Below are 13,981 nucleotides of genomic sequence, written 5' to 3'. Positions count from 1 at the left end.
TCCACAGAACCAATATCTCTTAAATATACTTGTTGATTTTAGTTTTTTGGGTGCCTCTGACTTACAGTTGAAGAAGTAATTTGTAAACTGAGATTTTAAAAAAATGTGTGCCATGACCGCTGCATTTAAAAAAAAAATATCCACCGAGTTTTACCCCAAAGAATGTCGACCCTTCTGTGGGTTTCTATCAGCGGCTGCCCGGATGGGTTTCAAAATGCATGTTAGATGCTGGAGGTGGCTTATACATGTCAGCAGGGTGCCCTTAATTTTAGCGTGCATGTGCTACTGGGACATGCTTATACACCGAGTCTCTTCTGTGCTAAACGGAAATAAAGAAATGCATTTATTTCATCGAACACGGCGTTGTAGATTACAGCCCCCCGAATGCCTCGCATGCTACGCGGGCGCTTTTCTCCCGGAGGTTTCCGCGACGCATTCCTCGGTGTCTGTCATTGCCGGCCGCATTTAGGGATTCGCGCTACTTCTGCAGCTGTCAATAGCGGCCGTCACAAGCTGGCACCCCTCCTATGGCCCATGTCGTCTACGACAGACCAATACGGCTGAACGGCCGGACGACACCGGTCGCCAATCGCTCATCAAAGTTCGTGAACAAGCAGGCAGGGGTGACACCGCACCAATGACAAGGCGCTTGGCCGGGGGCCTCTTTTATTTTGGACAGGCAAGCAGGACACTCTTCCAAAAGGAAGCAGATGGTTTGGAAGAGTCGGGAGCACCCAGAAAACAAATACAGGATTGAGTCGATTTTGTGATGGATGTGTAAAAGTAAAACACGACGAGACACGCTGAAAGCGCTTATAAGTTCACGTTTGGCAATGCGCGCTCATGTTACAAGTGACCTTGGTCATGTGAGTAGCTCTCACCCTGAGCTGTCTCTGTTTCTGCAGCTCGGTTTCCCTGAGCGATCCCTTGTGCTCCGACACTTCCTTCTCGAGGCCTTCAATGACAGCGGTTGCCTACGAATGGTCCCGCATTCACACAAAACAACAGTTCACCTAGGCTCTGCAACAACATCAAGTCACAGTCTATGCCTCAATCTTGATTTGAAGCTTTCGTGACTGCAGGAATCCATACTCTTTGGTTCTTTTGGTAAAGTCTGCATCAGCAGCAGATCATGCTTTCCCACCTGATGACGGACGCTTGTGTTGCGCCCGAAACGTCGTGATCTATTTTATTTTATTTTATACCTACGTGACTTTACCGAAAAAACAAATAGTCTATGCCTCAAAAGAGCATTAGGGCTCTCATCCCTGTCGCTGGTCCTGAACCAACCGTGAAAATTCTACATTCACATAGCAGAGACCAATGTGTCTGGAGATCACCTCTGGTGACTTCCCATAAAACTGGTATCTATTGTATCAACACTTGAGGAATGATAGACCAAGTGGACTACTTGATCTCTGACCGAAATTTCAACTCACAACCGCACGATGGAGAGCTGGGTGCTCTCACCACACCACAACCAGATTATTTACATACAATATAATACAGTTTAAATTTACAAGGAGTATAAAAACAAAATCAATGGGAATGGCGGTGCAGTGGTTAGTGAACTGCACTATGAACCACGTGACCTGAGTTCAATTCTCAGCCATGGCTAATGTTAGTGGCAAGTGATATCTAAATCGGTTCTCGATCTTGACTTAAAGCTTTCGTGACTGCAGGAATTCATATTCTTTGGGTCTTTCGGTAAAGTCACGTAGATAGGTTCAAAGAAAATAACAGAAAACTACGACGTTTCGATCGCAACACAAGCGATCACTGACTTGTGTTGCGTTGACGACCGCTTGTGTTGCGATCGAAACTTCGTAGTTTTCTGTTATTTTCTTTTAACCTATCTACGTGACTTATGGTTCTAGATCGTTTCCCTTTATCAACCTGTAACGACCAGTGTGGCAAAATGCGGTCAAATCAACTCCTCTGCGACCAACATGGCTCATGTGCATCACGAGACCATGAGAGATGGTGATAGCTTCATCCAGCAGTGTATTAACAAATGCAGAAATTTGAAAATATAAATATGTTCATTCTGGTTGTGAGTGGAACATTCATCCAAATAGGTACCAAAATACCTGTAAAATATACTTTTAAACCCATTTCTATTTGATTAAATGAACATTTTGAGCATCGAGGAATGTTGTGACCCAATGTATGAGTCAATAAACCAATAACACATGAGCTATTATCTCGGCTTTTAAGAACTAACCATTAAAAAAAGCATGTAGTGAATGTCTTAGAGTTCTTTCCATTCAACATGATAAAATATGTGTACATGTCCTTGACATTGACTACATGTATTTTTTGCACATCATAACAAACTCATTAGATTGACTGCCCAGTGGTAATGTATAAAAGGTTTATATTTTAAGATTTTTTTTTTACGGTTGCAGGTGATGGAATAAAAAAAAACACGCAGTGTTTACAAAGGAAAGCCGCCAAATGGGATTAAAAGTTTTGCCGACATCACATAAAAGGCTCAAGCGTAGCTACTAAAATGGCACATATGTGCAGTCTGTCGACAGCTGAACATATTAACGTTCAATTAACCACACAAAAAGGGCATGCTTATACGTGGTCTGAATTTATATATTGGAGAGCTTTTTGTTAATAATAATGATGACTGGCAGTGTTGAAAATCAGGTAACTTTTGTTTTGCCTTCACTTAAATGTTTACAAATATAAAATGCATCGTGGCGGTACAGCCTTGGAACGCTGAATCAAACAGTGTGGTGCATTATGGTTCTCAGAGCGGGCGACACGGTGCTTTGGGTGTTTGATTTCCAATTGGAGGAAGGTTCACAGTTAAAATCCTGGTCTGTGGTTGATTCAGACTAGCTATCATTCTGCTGTGGCTGATAAAATGAATACCGCTTTGTGGCCCGTCAAACAGTGGTCATCTTGTGGAAAGACTGACCCCCACCATAGCAATGTAATATTTCACAACTGTGTTCAACAGCCACATTGTACAATGCAACATTTGTTTTCGTCCTCTTTGGCTTGCACCGACTTCAATTCGTTACTCCCATCATCTCTTTTCCAAGTTTCTGTAGCCTTGCCCAATATAAGCTACACGTTCTTATCTGCTCTGCTATCATTAGCATCCTTACCCGCTGGCCGCTTTGCACTGTAGGCCATTGTGCCTGAATGTTCAGCATGTTAGAGAAAGAAGGAGAAAAAAAAATCCGTAAACTATGATTTTGTTGAATACGCTTACGTTTTTCATACAATTACCCATTCCCACCTCTCATCTCTCATTACATCTCACTCCACACCCCTCCATGCACTCTCCACTACTGGCAACCGAGGCGCTCTGTCACCAACCACCCATACGGCATGAGGAGGCCCTCATCCAGCAATGGACCGAGGAAGGCCTGTGCATGTACATATACATACACATACATGCCTGACTGCCTCTCTCTCTAAAATAACTACGCCCACCGTTTTTCTATAGCGTCTCGCGGTGCGGTCACGTCTGTATGCTGTATGAATCCCAAGGGGTTTTTTTTATTGTATAAGAGGCAGTCAGCTCGGAGGTGTCTATGCTCTCGAATTATAGATTTGAAGTTTTCGTGACTGCAAGGATTCATACTCTTTGTTTTTTTCGGTAAAGTCACGTAGGTAAAAAAAGAAAATGAAAAATAAATGAAAAACTAAATTAAATCACGACGTTTCGGGCACAACACAAGCGTCCTTCTTCAGGTGGGGACAACGTAGCGAAAGCACAACCGCTTAAGTGTGTCTCAGAGATGGCTGTGACGAGGAATTATATAGTCGCGGGGGATGGAGGGAGGGGGGGGGGCCCGAAACGTCGCGATTGAATTGAGTTTTTCATTTATTTTATATTTTATTTTTTACCTATGTGACTTTACCGAAAAAACCAAAGAGTATGCTCTCGAATTTCAGATTCTCTCAAGAAGGGTTTACGCCGTGTTTTGTCACCTCGGAGGCTGCACGAGCGTTGTCTTGCTTCAGCGACTCCAGCTGCGCCTCCAGGCGTCCCCGACACTGTTGCAACTTCTCCTCCAGCACCAGCCGGGCCCTCTCGCTCTCCTGCTCCAAGCTTGCGTATCTGGCTCGCAACAGGAGGGTAGCAGCGTAGGTTCTCTGCTGAAGTGGATGCAGTTCACTTGTGAATGGGATCTTTGCCTTTAGTTTTTTTTTTTTATAAAACCTGATGATTGCTGGCAGTGAAAGAAGTTAATTACCATAATTTAACTACGTGGAAATGTGCACGGAATTGTTTTCCCGTTTGCGAGTGAAACTCACAACATGTCATCGCTTTATAAGCCGCTAGAAGGGATGGTGGCTGGTGGTCCAGACTAAACATGGAGTGGCAGCTAAAAGAAGGAACGTGCCTGGAAACGCGTCCATTGCGGAGATGGAGCAATGAAAACGGCTCGTGTATTTTCACGGGACCATGAGAGATGGTGATAGATTTGGGAGGCCTTCATCCAGCAGTGGGTAATCATCACTTATGATGATGATAAAATTCATGTTTGAAGTGAAGGTAAGAGCCAAAATATTGAATTAGTCTAATCGCAGTGATCTATCTGAGTGTTCTTGAGTGAAATTTCATAATAACGCGAACAATATTACTATTTTTTCCGTTTGACTGCAGGACATATAAAACATTTGAAATTGGGCTGACAATGGTGTACACAAATGGCCAAGTCTTGGAAATTATGTCACAGGGTCTTTAATGCTCCTCACACAAGCAAACAATCTCCTTAAATTAAAATTTACCATTATAATATACAGTAAAACCTTGGATTGCGAGCATAATTCGTTCCGGAAACGTGTATGTAATCCAAAGCACTCGTATATCAAAGCACTCGTATATCAGTTGTGATCACGTGACGCTCAGCAGACAAAGCGTGTCCGTACTACTCGTATTGCAAGACCTCGCTCGTTTATCAAATTAATATTTATTTAAAAATTTTGCTCGTCTTGCGAAACACTCGCAGACCAAGTTACTCGCAACGCAAGGTTTTACTGTATTACGCAATTACTAAGCAGACACATTCTATTGAAAGGTGTTGGTTACGACAACCGTGCTGATTTCGATTTAAAGCTTTCGTGACTGCAGGGATTCATCTTCTTGGTTCTTTCGGTAAAGTCACGTAGAAGGGAAATAATAAAATAATAAAAATAAAACATAATAAAATAATTCTCACGACGTTTCGGCCACAACGCAAGCAGCCGTCCTCAGGTGAAGAACAGGTCTTCTACGTGACTTTACCGAAAGAACCAAGAAGATGAACCGTGCTGATGTAACCTCTACCTGCTCTTGCTGTATTCCAGCTCCGAGCTGAGCGTACTGCACTGTGCCTCCAGTTGGGCCTTCTCCTGACCGAGCCGCTGCCCGAGTGATGAATTCCTCTCCGCCTCGATACTCAGTTGCTGGACACGAGACTCCAGCCCTCGTGTCTGCTCCACCTGGGCAAAGTAATGAAACAGTAAAAATGTATTAATTTAAAGCAGTTGAAACTATTCGTGCATGTATAGTCTAGTCAAAGTGCCTCCCTGCTAAATTTAGAAATGGGACGACGCTCATCTCTGTTGGGGGCATAGAGCCAGTGGTGGAAATGTAACATTTGGAAGCCACTCTAATAAATATCCAGTGTTCACTTCCCACAAAGTAGTACAAAACAGTATTGGCCATAGAAGAATGATAGGCTTGGTTAACCCCAAACGTATCCCAAAATTTAATTGCACACAACATTCCTATTCTGAGTAAAGTGCTCTAACCACAGCACCAACCAGCCAAATTAATCCACCTCAAGCATAAAATGTAAGAATTTATTTTCACAAGCATAGCAATAGCTGTATACCAATCTTCCAACTTGCTTCTAAAATCGAATCTCACTGAATGGCACATTGTCCACTTAAAATAATTGGAAATATTTTTGTTAACTGAATAACACATTCCTTTTTGTGGTTATCTATTGGTAAACCAGACTCTGTGTTCAATGAAAAAATAAATAAATAAGCAGACAATGTTTCCTTCATATATCTGTCCCTCCACAAAAGATAAAAAAAAAAGTATTCCCTACACAACCCGTTGGCCGCATGGCCTTCTGGGAGTGCATAATTTTTGCAGCAAATGCAAGAAAACTCTGGACTGGTTTCAACATAGTGTCTCATCAGCAGTCAGGGTTGCTTGAAACACTGGTGGTGAATTACCGATGTTACAGCCAAGAACCCTCTCTACACTATGGGTCCTCGTTCCAACTTATTTTAAGTTACGTATGATATGCGTCAAACTGTGAAAGAAATACCTTTTTACCACTATAGTAAATGGTAAGATTCATAGCTTACAAGACATTTCTGGCACTGTCTAGTGGCTGATATCTTGGCTTATTTGTTCTTATCACAATTTGCTTGATAACCTATTTATATTATTTTTTGCATACAATCGTAATCAATATCTGTCAGTTTCAGTGCAAAGAAGGCCCTATGCATTTGAACATAATAAAGTATTAAGTGGCAAAGGAGCATTTGAGCAATAACAAGGAATTCTTGGAATATGACAAAACCACTGACCACAAACATACAATGCCCTACTCTTATCTTGACCATACCATGGTATCTTTACAGATGTGCAATTTCATGGAATTGATATGCTTTATGGACCTCCCAGATGACTCTTCATAGAGCACTTCAATGTACATTGTTTATAAAAACCTGATCATTTTCAACAATGGGACAGTGGCATCACAGTGTCATACCAACTTCTGCCAAAGTAACAATAATTCTAAATTTGAAGTTTTCGTGACTGCAAGGATTCATATTCTTAGTTTTTCGGTAAAGTCACGTAGGTAAAAAATTATAATTAAATTTAATAAAAGTAAAATAAAAATAAAATAAAAATCATGACGTTTCGAAGACAACACAAGCTTCCGTCTTCAGGTGGAACCGTCACAGCACGATAGCTGTATCAAGTAAGAGAAATTCCAAGAAAACAGTCCTTGTATATATACTGGTTGAGGGTGGGAGGAGCCAAGGTAGACCCTGAATATTATTTTTGTGAGGTTCGGTGCGGCTATTTATTTATTCATTCAGGAAAGTATCACTGAGTGCCAAAACATTTTTAGGAGGCTTTCGCATTGTGATATTTAGCCAAACCTATAATAAGTCTATAAGCAATTATTTATAATCGTAATTTAATGGGAATTGTTTCCCATTAAATTGTGTTTCATTACATTCACATGAGTAAAGGCGATCACTATGCTCATTCCGTGAGATAACGTTAGAAAAGAGAATGCCTGTATGGCACTATCACAGGCGAACTCGAGATTCCTACTCTAGACATGCAGTATCATATGCAAACTACTTTGTTCAACATCCCCAAACATGTTTTTTCGGTTTTGAAAACCAATATTTTCCTGCGATTTTATTTGCAGATTTTTCAAATTTTAGATTACTATAAATATTTTTCAGTTAATAAGCTCCGTAATTTTTCGGTCACTTAATCATTTATCGCCCCTGGTAAAACACGCAGCGTTTAGGAGTTGATGAAGCACATGTGTTAAGACGCGTGTTGTAACGTCCAGATCGTGGCGTCTGGCCACCCACCCCCTTCACGTGGAACTTTGGCCTTCATGAGGTGCTCGCTAAAAGAACTTGTCCCAACAGTCGATGAACGCTATAACGGGGATCTTTGTTTTTTTTTGCAGCAGGAAGGAATAAAACGAAGTGGGCGGGGGGGAAAGGAGTTTGAACCCCTCTCACATCGCTCTGCTTTCGGAGAATACGTGCTCGTGCTGAGACGCGCCCTTCCATCTTAAAATGGGGTTATTCTCATGCAATGTTCAATCACCAGGCCTGTAATCTTTTCCATATGAAGTCAGTACAAATGTACATGTGTGGTTGCACTTCCTCGAAATGTAATCTGTTTTGCAAACGAAAATCCGAATGCTCACCACAAACATGCTAAAGCTGATTAAACATCAATGTAATTTGCTACAAATAACCAAAGATCAAACTTTCCTTCATGGTCACAAAAATAAGTATTGTAACAGAAAATATGAATGCAAGGTTATAAGAGATGAGTGTTTATAAATATACTTTCTTAAATAATGTATTGACAAACTTCAGCAATTCTCACAACCACAACTCACGATGTTTTTACTCTACGCTTGCATATATGTGACAAAATATATGAATGCCCTAATCAATGGCTGCGTCCCCTTGTATTTTTTTTTATTATATAACATTATACTTGCAACAAAAAAAGAAAGCGCAGACATGTCAAGTTAAACGTTTACGTGTCCATACGCGTTGTAACCTTGGAAATGCATTTTATAAAAGTGACACGCTAAATCTTCGAACGAAACTCAAAAAAGGGGGTAATCTTTAAAAAAAATACAAAGCGCACAATGGTGGGATTGGGTACGCGTTGTCTATAAATGTGTAAAATAAAAATCTGTATTGCAAAAGCCACGGTACAAATTATAATTTTAAAAGGCACGCGCATCAAGCCTTCATACCATAAGCTGACTTAAACAACTGCTTTTGAAGAATTGTATCCAGATGTGAACAATGTCATGTTGTGTTGAGAGTAATCCATTACCTGTGCCTTTGAGCAGTAGTGGAGGGCGGGAGGGTGGCCTCAGTAGTTGGTGGGCAAGTGAGAGTGCTTCGTTGTCCGATATTTGCCCCCACCCCCCCCCCCAACTAACCGCACCTCCTTCCTCTGTTGCTGCCTGATTTATGCCTGACCTTATAAAATAATTAAAAATACGCACTGCAATGCAATTCCTTCTCTGGAACACAGCTGACTCTTGTGTTCCCTGCCGTGCCCGACGCATTTTTCAGAGCGCATGAGCGCAAGTCACTTTGAAGTTAGTGGGTTAGGATGAGCCAAAACGATCCCACCCTGCACGAGCAAGCCACGGCACGTTCGGGGGGTCAAATGTTAACGTTCAGGATTTTTTAATCTGTTCGGTAAGAGCGGCAGCTGACACGCCACAGATAATGCGAGGACGTTTGGCAGAAGTTAAGCCGAGACGACAGCAAAGAAAATTGGAACTGTTTGGCATAAGCGCCGAGGCTGAGTGCTTCCAACAACTGTTGCTTGTACGCAGCTTTGGATGGAAGATTTACGAAAGCCGTGATACGTAGGCTTCCCAGAAAAATTACTCTCCGAGTGCCCATCCAAATTGAGAGCAAAATAAACAATGTAACGCTGCCATATATCTGAATATATGGCAGTAATACTCTTTTGGACTATTTATTTATATATTTATGAAAGCACACACAATATACACTTACACATAGTATGAAACTCATATAAATACACACACATATAAATAAATAAATTGCTAAATTCTACAAGAATGAACTTATTTGGTAATGTTTAGTCATATTTTTGCAGTACATTTTTAATATATATTATTGAGTGTCAGTCAGCACACTTTTACCACCCAATACTTTTCAACTATAAAATATAAAAACACCCAACTAAATAAAAACAGAGATACCATAGACGCACACGTTAAGGTACGGGCTAAAAATGATATTCCAGTATATCATGTTACAGATCTAGAATAAGCCCTAGCGGTGCGTAAAGAGCTCAACCCTTAATTAGGAAGGTCGCAAATTCAAATCGCAGTTCAAGGTTGACTCTGGTGAGCATAACTCTGCGGTCAATAAAAGTAAACACTGATCAATCCTTGAAAAAGGCATGCCCTGTCATTGAAATGTGGACTCTCCAACGTTGGCTCAAGGCCACCAGCAGATATGAACACTGCTCCACTGCTATTTTGAACAGAAAAAGACCAGTTTTTACACCTGGAAAAGACAGGAGTAGGATTAATATACTGTTCTGTATTGTGGCGGATGTAAAAATATTACCTATATATACACACGGGATTATCTTTGTCATAAAAATGGTGACATGCTCTGACCCTCTGGAAAACAGCTACAAATTAAATCCATGATTGGTGTGGTGTGAAATTTGTCTACGCGACCCTTAACTTGTGTTTTCTATATAAACATACGGAATAACAATGAGTCAATCACATTAAATGACCCATAATTTATATTCCATCATAAGATGCAAGTACCAGGACACTGTGGACACCACATATTATAAAGGGCGAACATAAAAACGGACGACTATCATACATTTCGATTTAAAGCTTTCGTGACTGCAGGGATTCATCTTCTTGGTTCTTTCGGTAAAGTAACGTAGAAGGGAAGAAAAAAAAAAATTCCCTTCTACGTGACTTTACCGAAAGAACCAAGAAGACTATCATACAGGTAAGGGTTTACGTAATGTTACGCTCAGACATATGGTCTTGGTTACCGATAGAGGTTAGGGTGCGCCGGGGTTGGGGTGGGAGGCCAGGGGAGGGAAGCCAGGCGGAAGGCTAGCGTTAGCAAGCGTGAGGGTCAGCGGTGAGGGTCAGCGCATTGCCTCCCTTGGGGGAGGGCCGATACTGTGTGCTGGAGGGGCCGCGTGTTCCCACCGTAGCGCGCGACTGTGACGAATACTCGTCCTCCATGGCCGCGAGACGTGTGTTGGTGTCGTCCAACAGAGCCTGGATGTTTTCCGTGTGGCGCTTCTGAAGCTGCAGCTTCTCCACTTCGAAATCCGACGTGGCCTCCGCAAGCTGTGGGTACATTAAATTTCGATTTAAAGCTTTCGTGACTGCAGGGATTCATCTTCTTGGTTCTTTCGGTAAAGTCATGTAGAATGGAAATAATAAAATAATAAAAATAAAACATCATAAAATAATTCTCACGACGTTTCGGCCACAACGCAAGCAGCCGTCCTCAGGTGAAGAAACAGGTCTGTCGGGAAGACAGAGCCTGAAGTGGGTACATTGTTCATACTCTTAGTTTTTTCAGTAAAGTCACGTAGGTAAAAAATGAAATTAAAATTAATACAAATAAAATAATATTAATTTTAATTTCATTTTTTACCTACGTGACTTTACCGAAAAAACTAAGAGTATGAATCCTTGCAGTCACGAAAGCTTCAAATCTAGAATACATTGTTCATCATTATCATCAATCGGCTACGATCAATCCCATGTTGGATGAAGGCTGCCCCAAAACCTCAGGGTCCTGTGATGTAGCAATGCAATGAGTACCCATGCACAAGTTGTTTCTTCGCTCCACTTCTCTTTGGAATGTTTTCCTTCTTTGAATGCCACTCTCTTGTTAGTCTTGACCACTGACCATCATCCCTTCTTGTGATATATCCTGCTTAAGCCAATATGATGCCTCTAACCTGTGTTCTCTAATTCATGCTTTCCTCTTACTGTCGATCAATGCAATTCTAAGCGTGCATTTTTTCTCATGTCTCTGTGCGAATGTTTTATTTGTTTGCATCTGCTTGATTATTCTTTAGAGACATTATTATATTCCTCGGGTACATTGTCACTCAATTCCCAATGCAAGCAATGTTTAGTGTTTACAATAAGAAGTAGGAAATAAAAAATCTATTTATTAAAATCAAACTTCTCCTGTTTTCACACAAATAAGATGAGTAATTTGTCTTTTTCCAAAATGAAATTGTTTCTCTTCATCCTATAGTGGCATCATGTACTGATATTTTTGCATTGCTTTTACAATAGCATCCTAAATTATAAGTCTTTAATCAGATTAACATCGTCAAATACAGCTTATTTCATAAAAATGCATTCACTGTGTCCGAAATACATTTAAATGGCACAATATAAAGTAGATCAAAATTTCAATGCCGTATTGCAAGGATAGTTTTTGTTGGAAAAACATTTTCTACCTATCCCTCTCGATTTTTCCCGAAATAACTTTTTAAACTAATAAACAGTCGTTAATTTCAACAACAGAAGTTGACATGAAAAGCTGGTTCAAAAACAATGTCTCCCTGTTCTGGGTTCTTTTGGTAAAGTCACGTAGAAGGGAAGTAATAAAATAATAAAAATAAAACATAATAAAACAACGCAAGCAGCCGTCCTCAGGTGAATACCAGGTCTGCCGGGGAGACAGCGTCTGACAGACCTGGTCTTCACCTGAGGACGGCTGCTTGCGTTGCGGCCAAAACGTCGTGAGAATTATTTTATTATGTTTTATTTTTATTATTTTATTACTTCCCTTCTACGTGACTTTACCGAAAGAACCAAGAAGATGAATCCCTGCAGTCACGAAAGCTTTAAATCGAAATTTAACGTCTCCCTGGTCAAGCGGGCATTGGCAAGATACCGATCGTCCTCTGTTGGTGGCCCTGAGTAAGCAACGGAAATTCCCCAAACCCATGGCGGGGCCAAGTTTATCAACAGCAAGGACCATCAATGCGTGACTTCCCATAAAAAAAACAGCGCTGCGCTATTTTACTGACCTGAGAAGACCGATGGCCTGAGTCAACCCCCCAACAGAGATGTGAACTAGTAACCTTCCGACTGCGAGCAGTGTGTTCCAAACAAAACACTGCCCGGACAGATTGGTAATGAACTAGAGTGGGGGATTTTTTTTTTGCAAATGTCCTTAATAATGAATAGAGCCAGAGAGGCGTTTACATCTTGTTAAGAGTGATGGCAAGTAGTCAAAGGAAAATAGATTTTTTTTTTCCCAAATTGGTCTATGCGGGTAATTTGCAAATTTGGACTGTGATTGTAGCACAGCATGTGGCATACTCCTGAGAATGATGTCAACTTAATGCCCACTTTACATCAAATTCAGCGTTGATGTGATCTAGCACATCAAAGCACATGTCCATTATACAAGGCAGAAACACTGTTTTGAAACTTGGCTATTAATTTAAAATAACTACAGGCATGAATGCATGACTATATTTTTATACACGTCCATTAGTAACTTCTGACGTCAACGTACTCTTTATGTAGTTAAATAAATATGGACTTCAGAATTTTTTGTCAATAAAAGTCTATATTTTTACACGCGGGAAAAAAATTCCTATAAATCACTTACAAAGGACCACAGTAAAACTACGCTAATGTAGACACGTTTTATTTTTTTATACAACAAAAGCATTTTACAAAAATGGGTGAAACATTAACACAAAAGGTAAAAGATCAGCCCTGGAATTGCTTGCTCATGCTGGCTGGAGTGTCTCCAATAAAACAACTCTGGAGGGAATTTGTCCTCCTTGTCTACTCTGGCCAGATGTCTAGAGAGACGTGGGAGTATGCAAGTCACCTCACCACACGCGACCTGCCGATTGAGTAACTGGGACGTGTCCATTGATACTCCTGCGTGGACAGAGGCGGGAAGATTTGAGAAACGTTCCTATTTTTTCAACTGCTGTGCAGTGGCGAGATGTTGAATACCTCGTCAAGTATGCAGGAGGTCATAGGTTCGATCCCGATCGTGACACCTGTATATTTTGAGTTTGCACTTTCTACCGGGTCCTCCGGTTTGTCCCTCTACATTTAGAAACATGCGTTTAAAGTATTTATTTAGCTGCAATAATTTTCCACATAAGCCACTTCGTTGAGCTATCATTTGTGGCCAGGTTGCTTCCGAAAAGAGCTATTTAGACCAGTGGGCCTTATCTGGTAAAATACAAATTTTAGTTTTTAAAAATAATTTTAACAAACAGGTGACCTCTGGTTTGGAAGTCCAATGTGTGCCAACCAATTTACCCAGGCAGCATCTCAAGCATATTAATGCAGTTCTCTAAATGTCTATCCGATACATTTTTTAAAGCAGAGTTCTCTAAGTGTGGGTGAAGCTGTTAAACATATCCATCTTTTCCCACGTAACATAATAATGTGCATGCCCTGTTCATTGTAAACAAACCTTGCTCTCATATTGGGACCTGAGGTCTTCAATGTTGTGCTCAGAAGTTCTCGCCAGGTCAACCAGCTCCCTGTCTTTGCTCTCCTGTAGAACCTGGGCCTCCCACATGAGGGCCTGCACTGGAGGGAGCAAAGACAAAGATGCCCCGAATAGCCTTCAACATACTGTTGGGGAAAGTGCTGTTTGAAAACACCAATGAAGGCCGACACAGTGC

The 13,981-nt window shown here is 41.0% G+C and overlaps 1 protein-coding gene across 1 annotated transcript in view; it reads right to left on the bottom strand.

The window, feature by feature from the left end:
- LOC144944588 (centrosomal protein of 112 kDa-like) overlaps positions 1–13,981 on the bottom strand; it is a 219,240-nt gene that overhangs the window by 168,074 nt on the left and 37,185 nt on the right. Inside the window, exons 10-14 of the mRNA XM_078872873.1 lie at positions 13,768–13,886; positions 10,491–10,634; positions 5,300–5,454; positions 3,958–4,087; positions 882–974 (exon numbers count right to left, since the gene is read on the bottom strand). Coding sequence (XP_078728999.1) covers positions 882–974; positions 3,958–4,087; positions 5,300–5,454; positions 10,491–10,634; positions 13,768–13,886 — 641 coding nt within the window. The remainder of the gene's footprint in view (positions 1–881; positions 975–3,957; positions 4,088–5,299; positions 5,455–10,490; positions 10,635–13,767; positions 13,887–13,981) is intronic.

Source organism: Lampetra fluviatilis, chromosome 35 (assembly GCF_964198595.1).
Source record: "Lampetra fluviatilis chromosome 35, kcLamFluv1.1, whole genome shotgun sequence".
Lineage (NCBI taxonomy): Eukaryota > Metazoa > Chordata > Hyperoartia > Petromyzontiformes > Petromyzontidae > Lampetra > Lampetra fluviatilis.
Note: the sequence above shows the minus strand (reverse complement) of the source record. Positions and strands in the feature narration are given on the sequence as shown.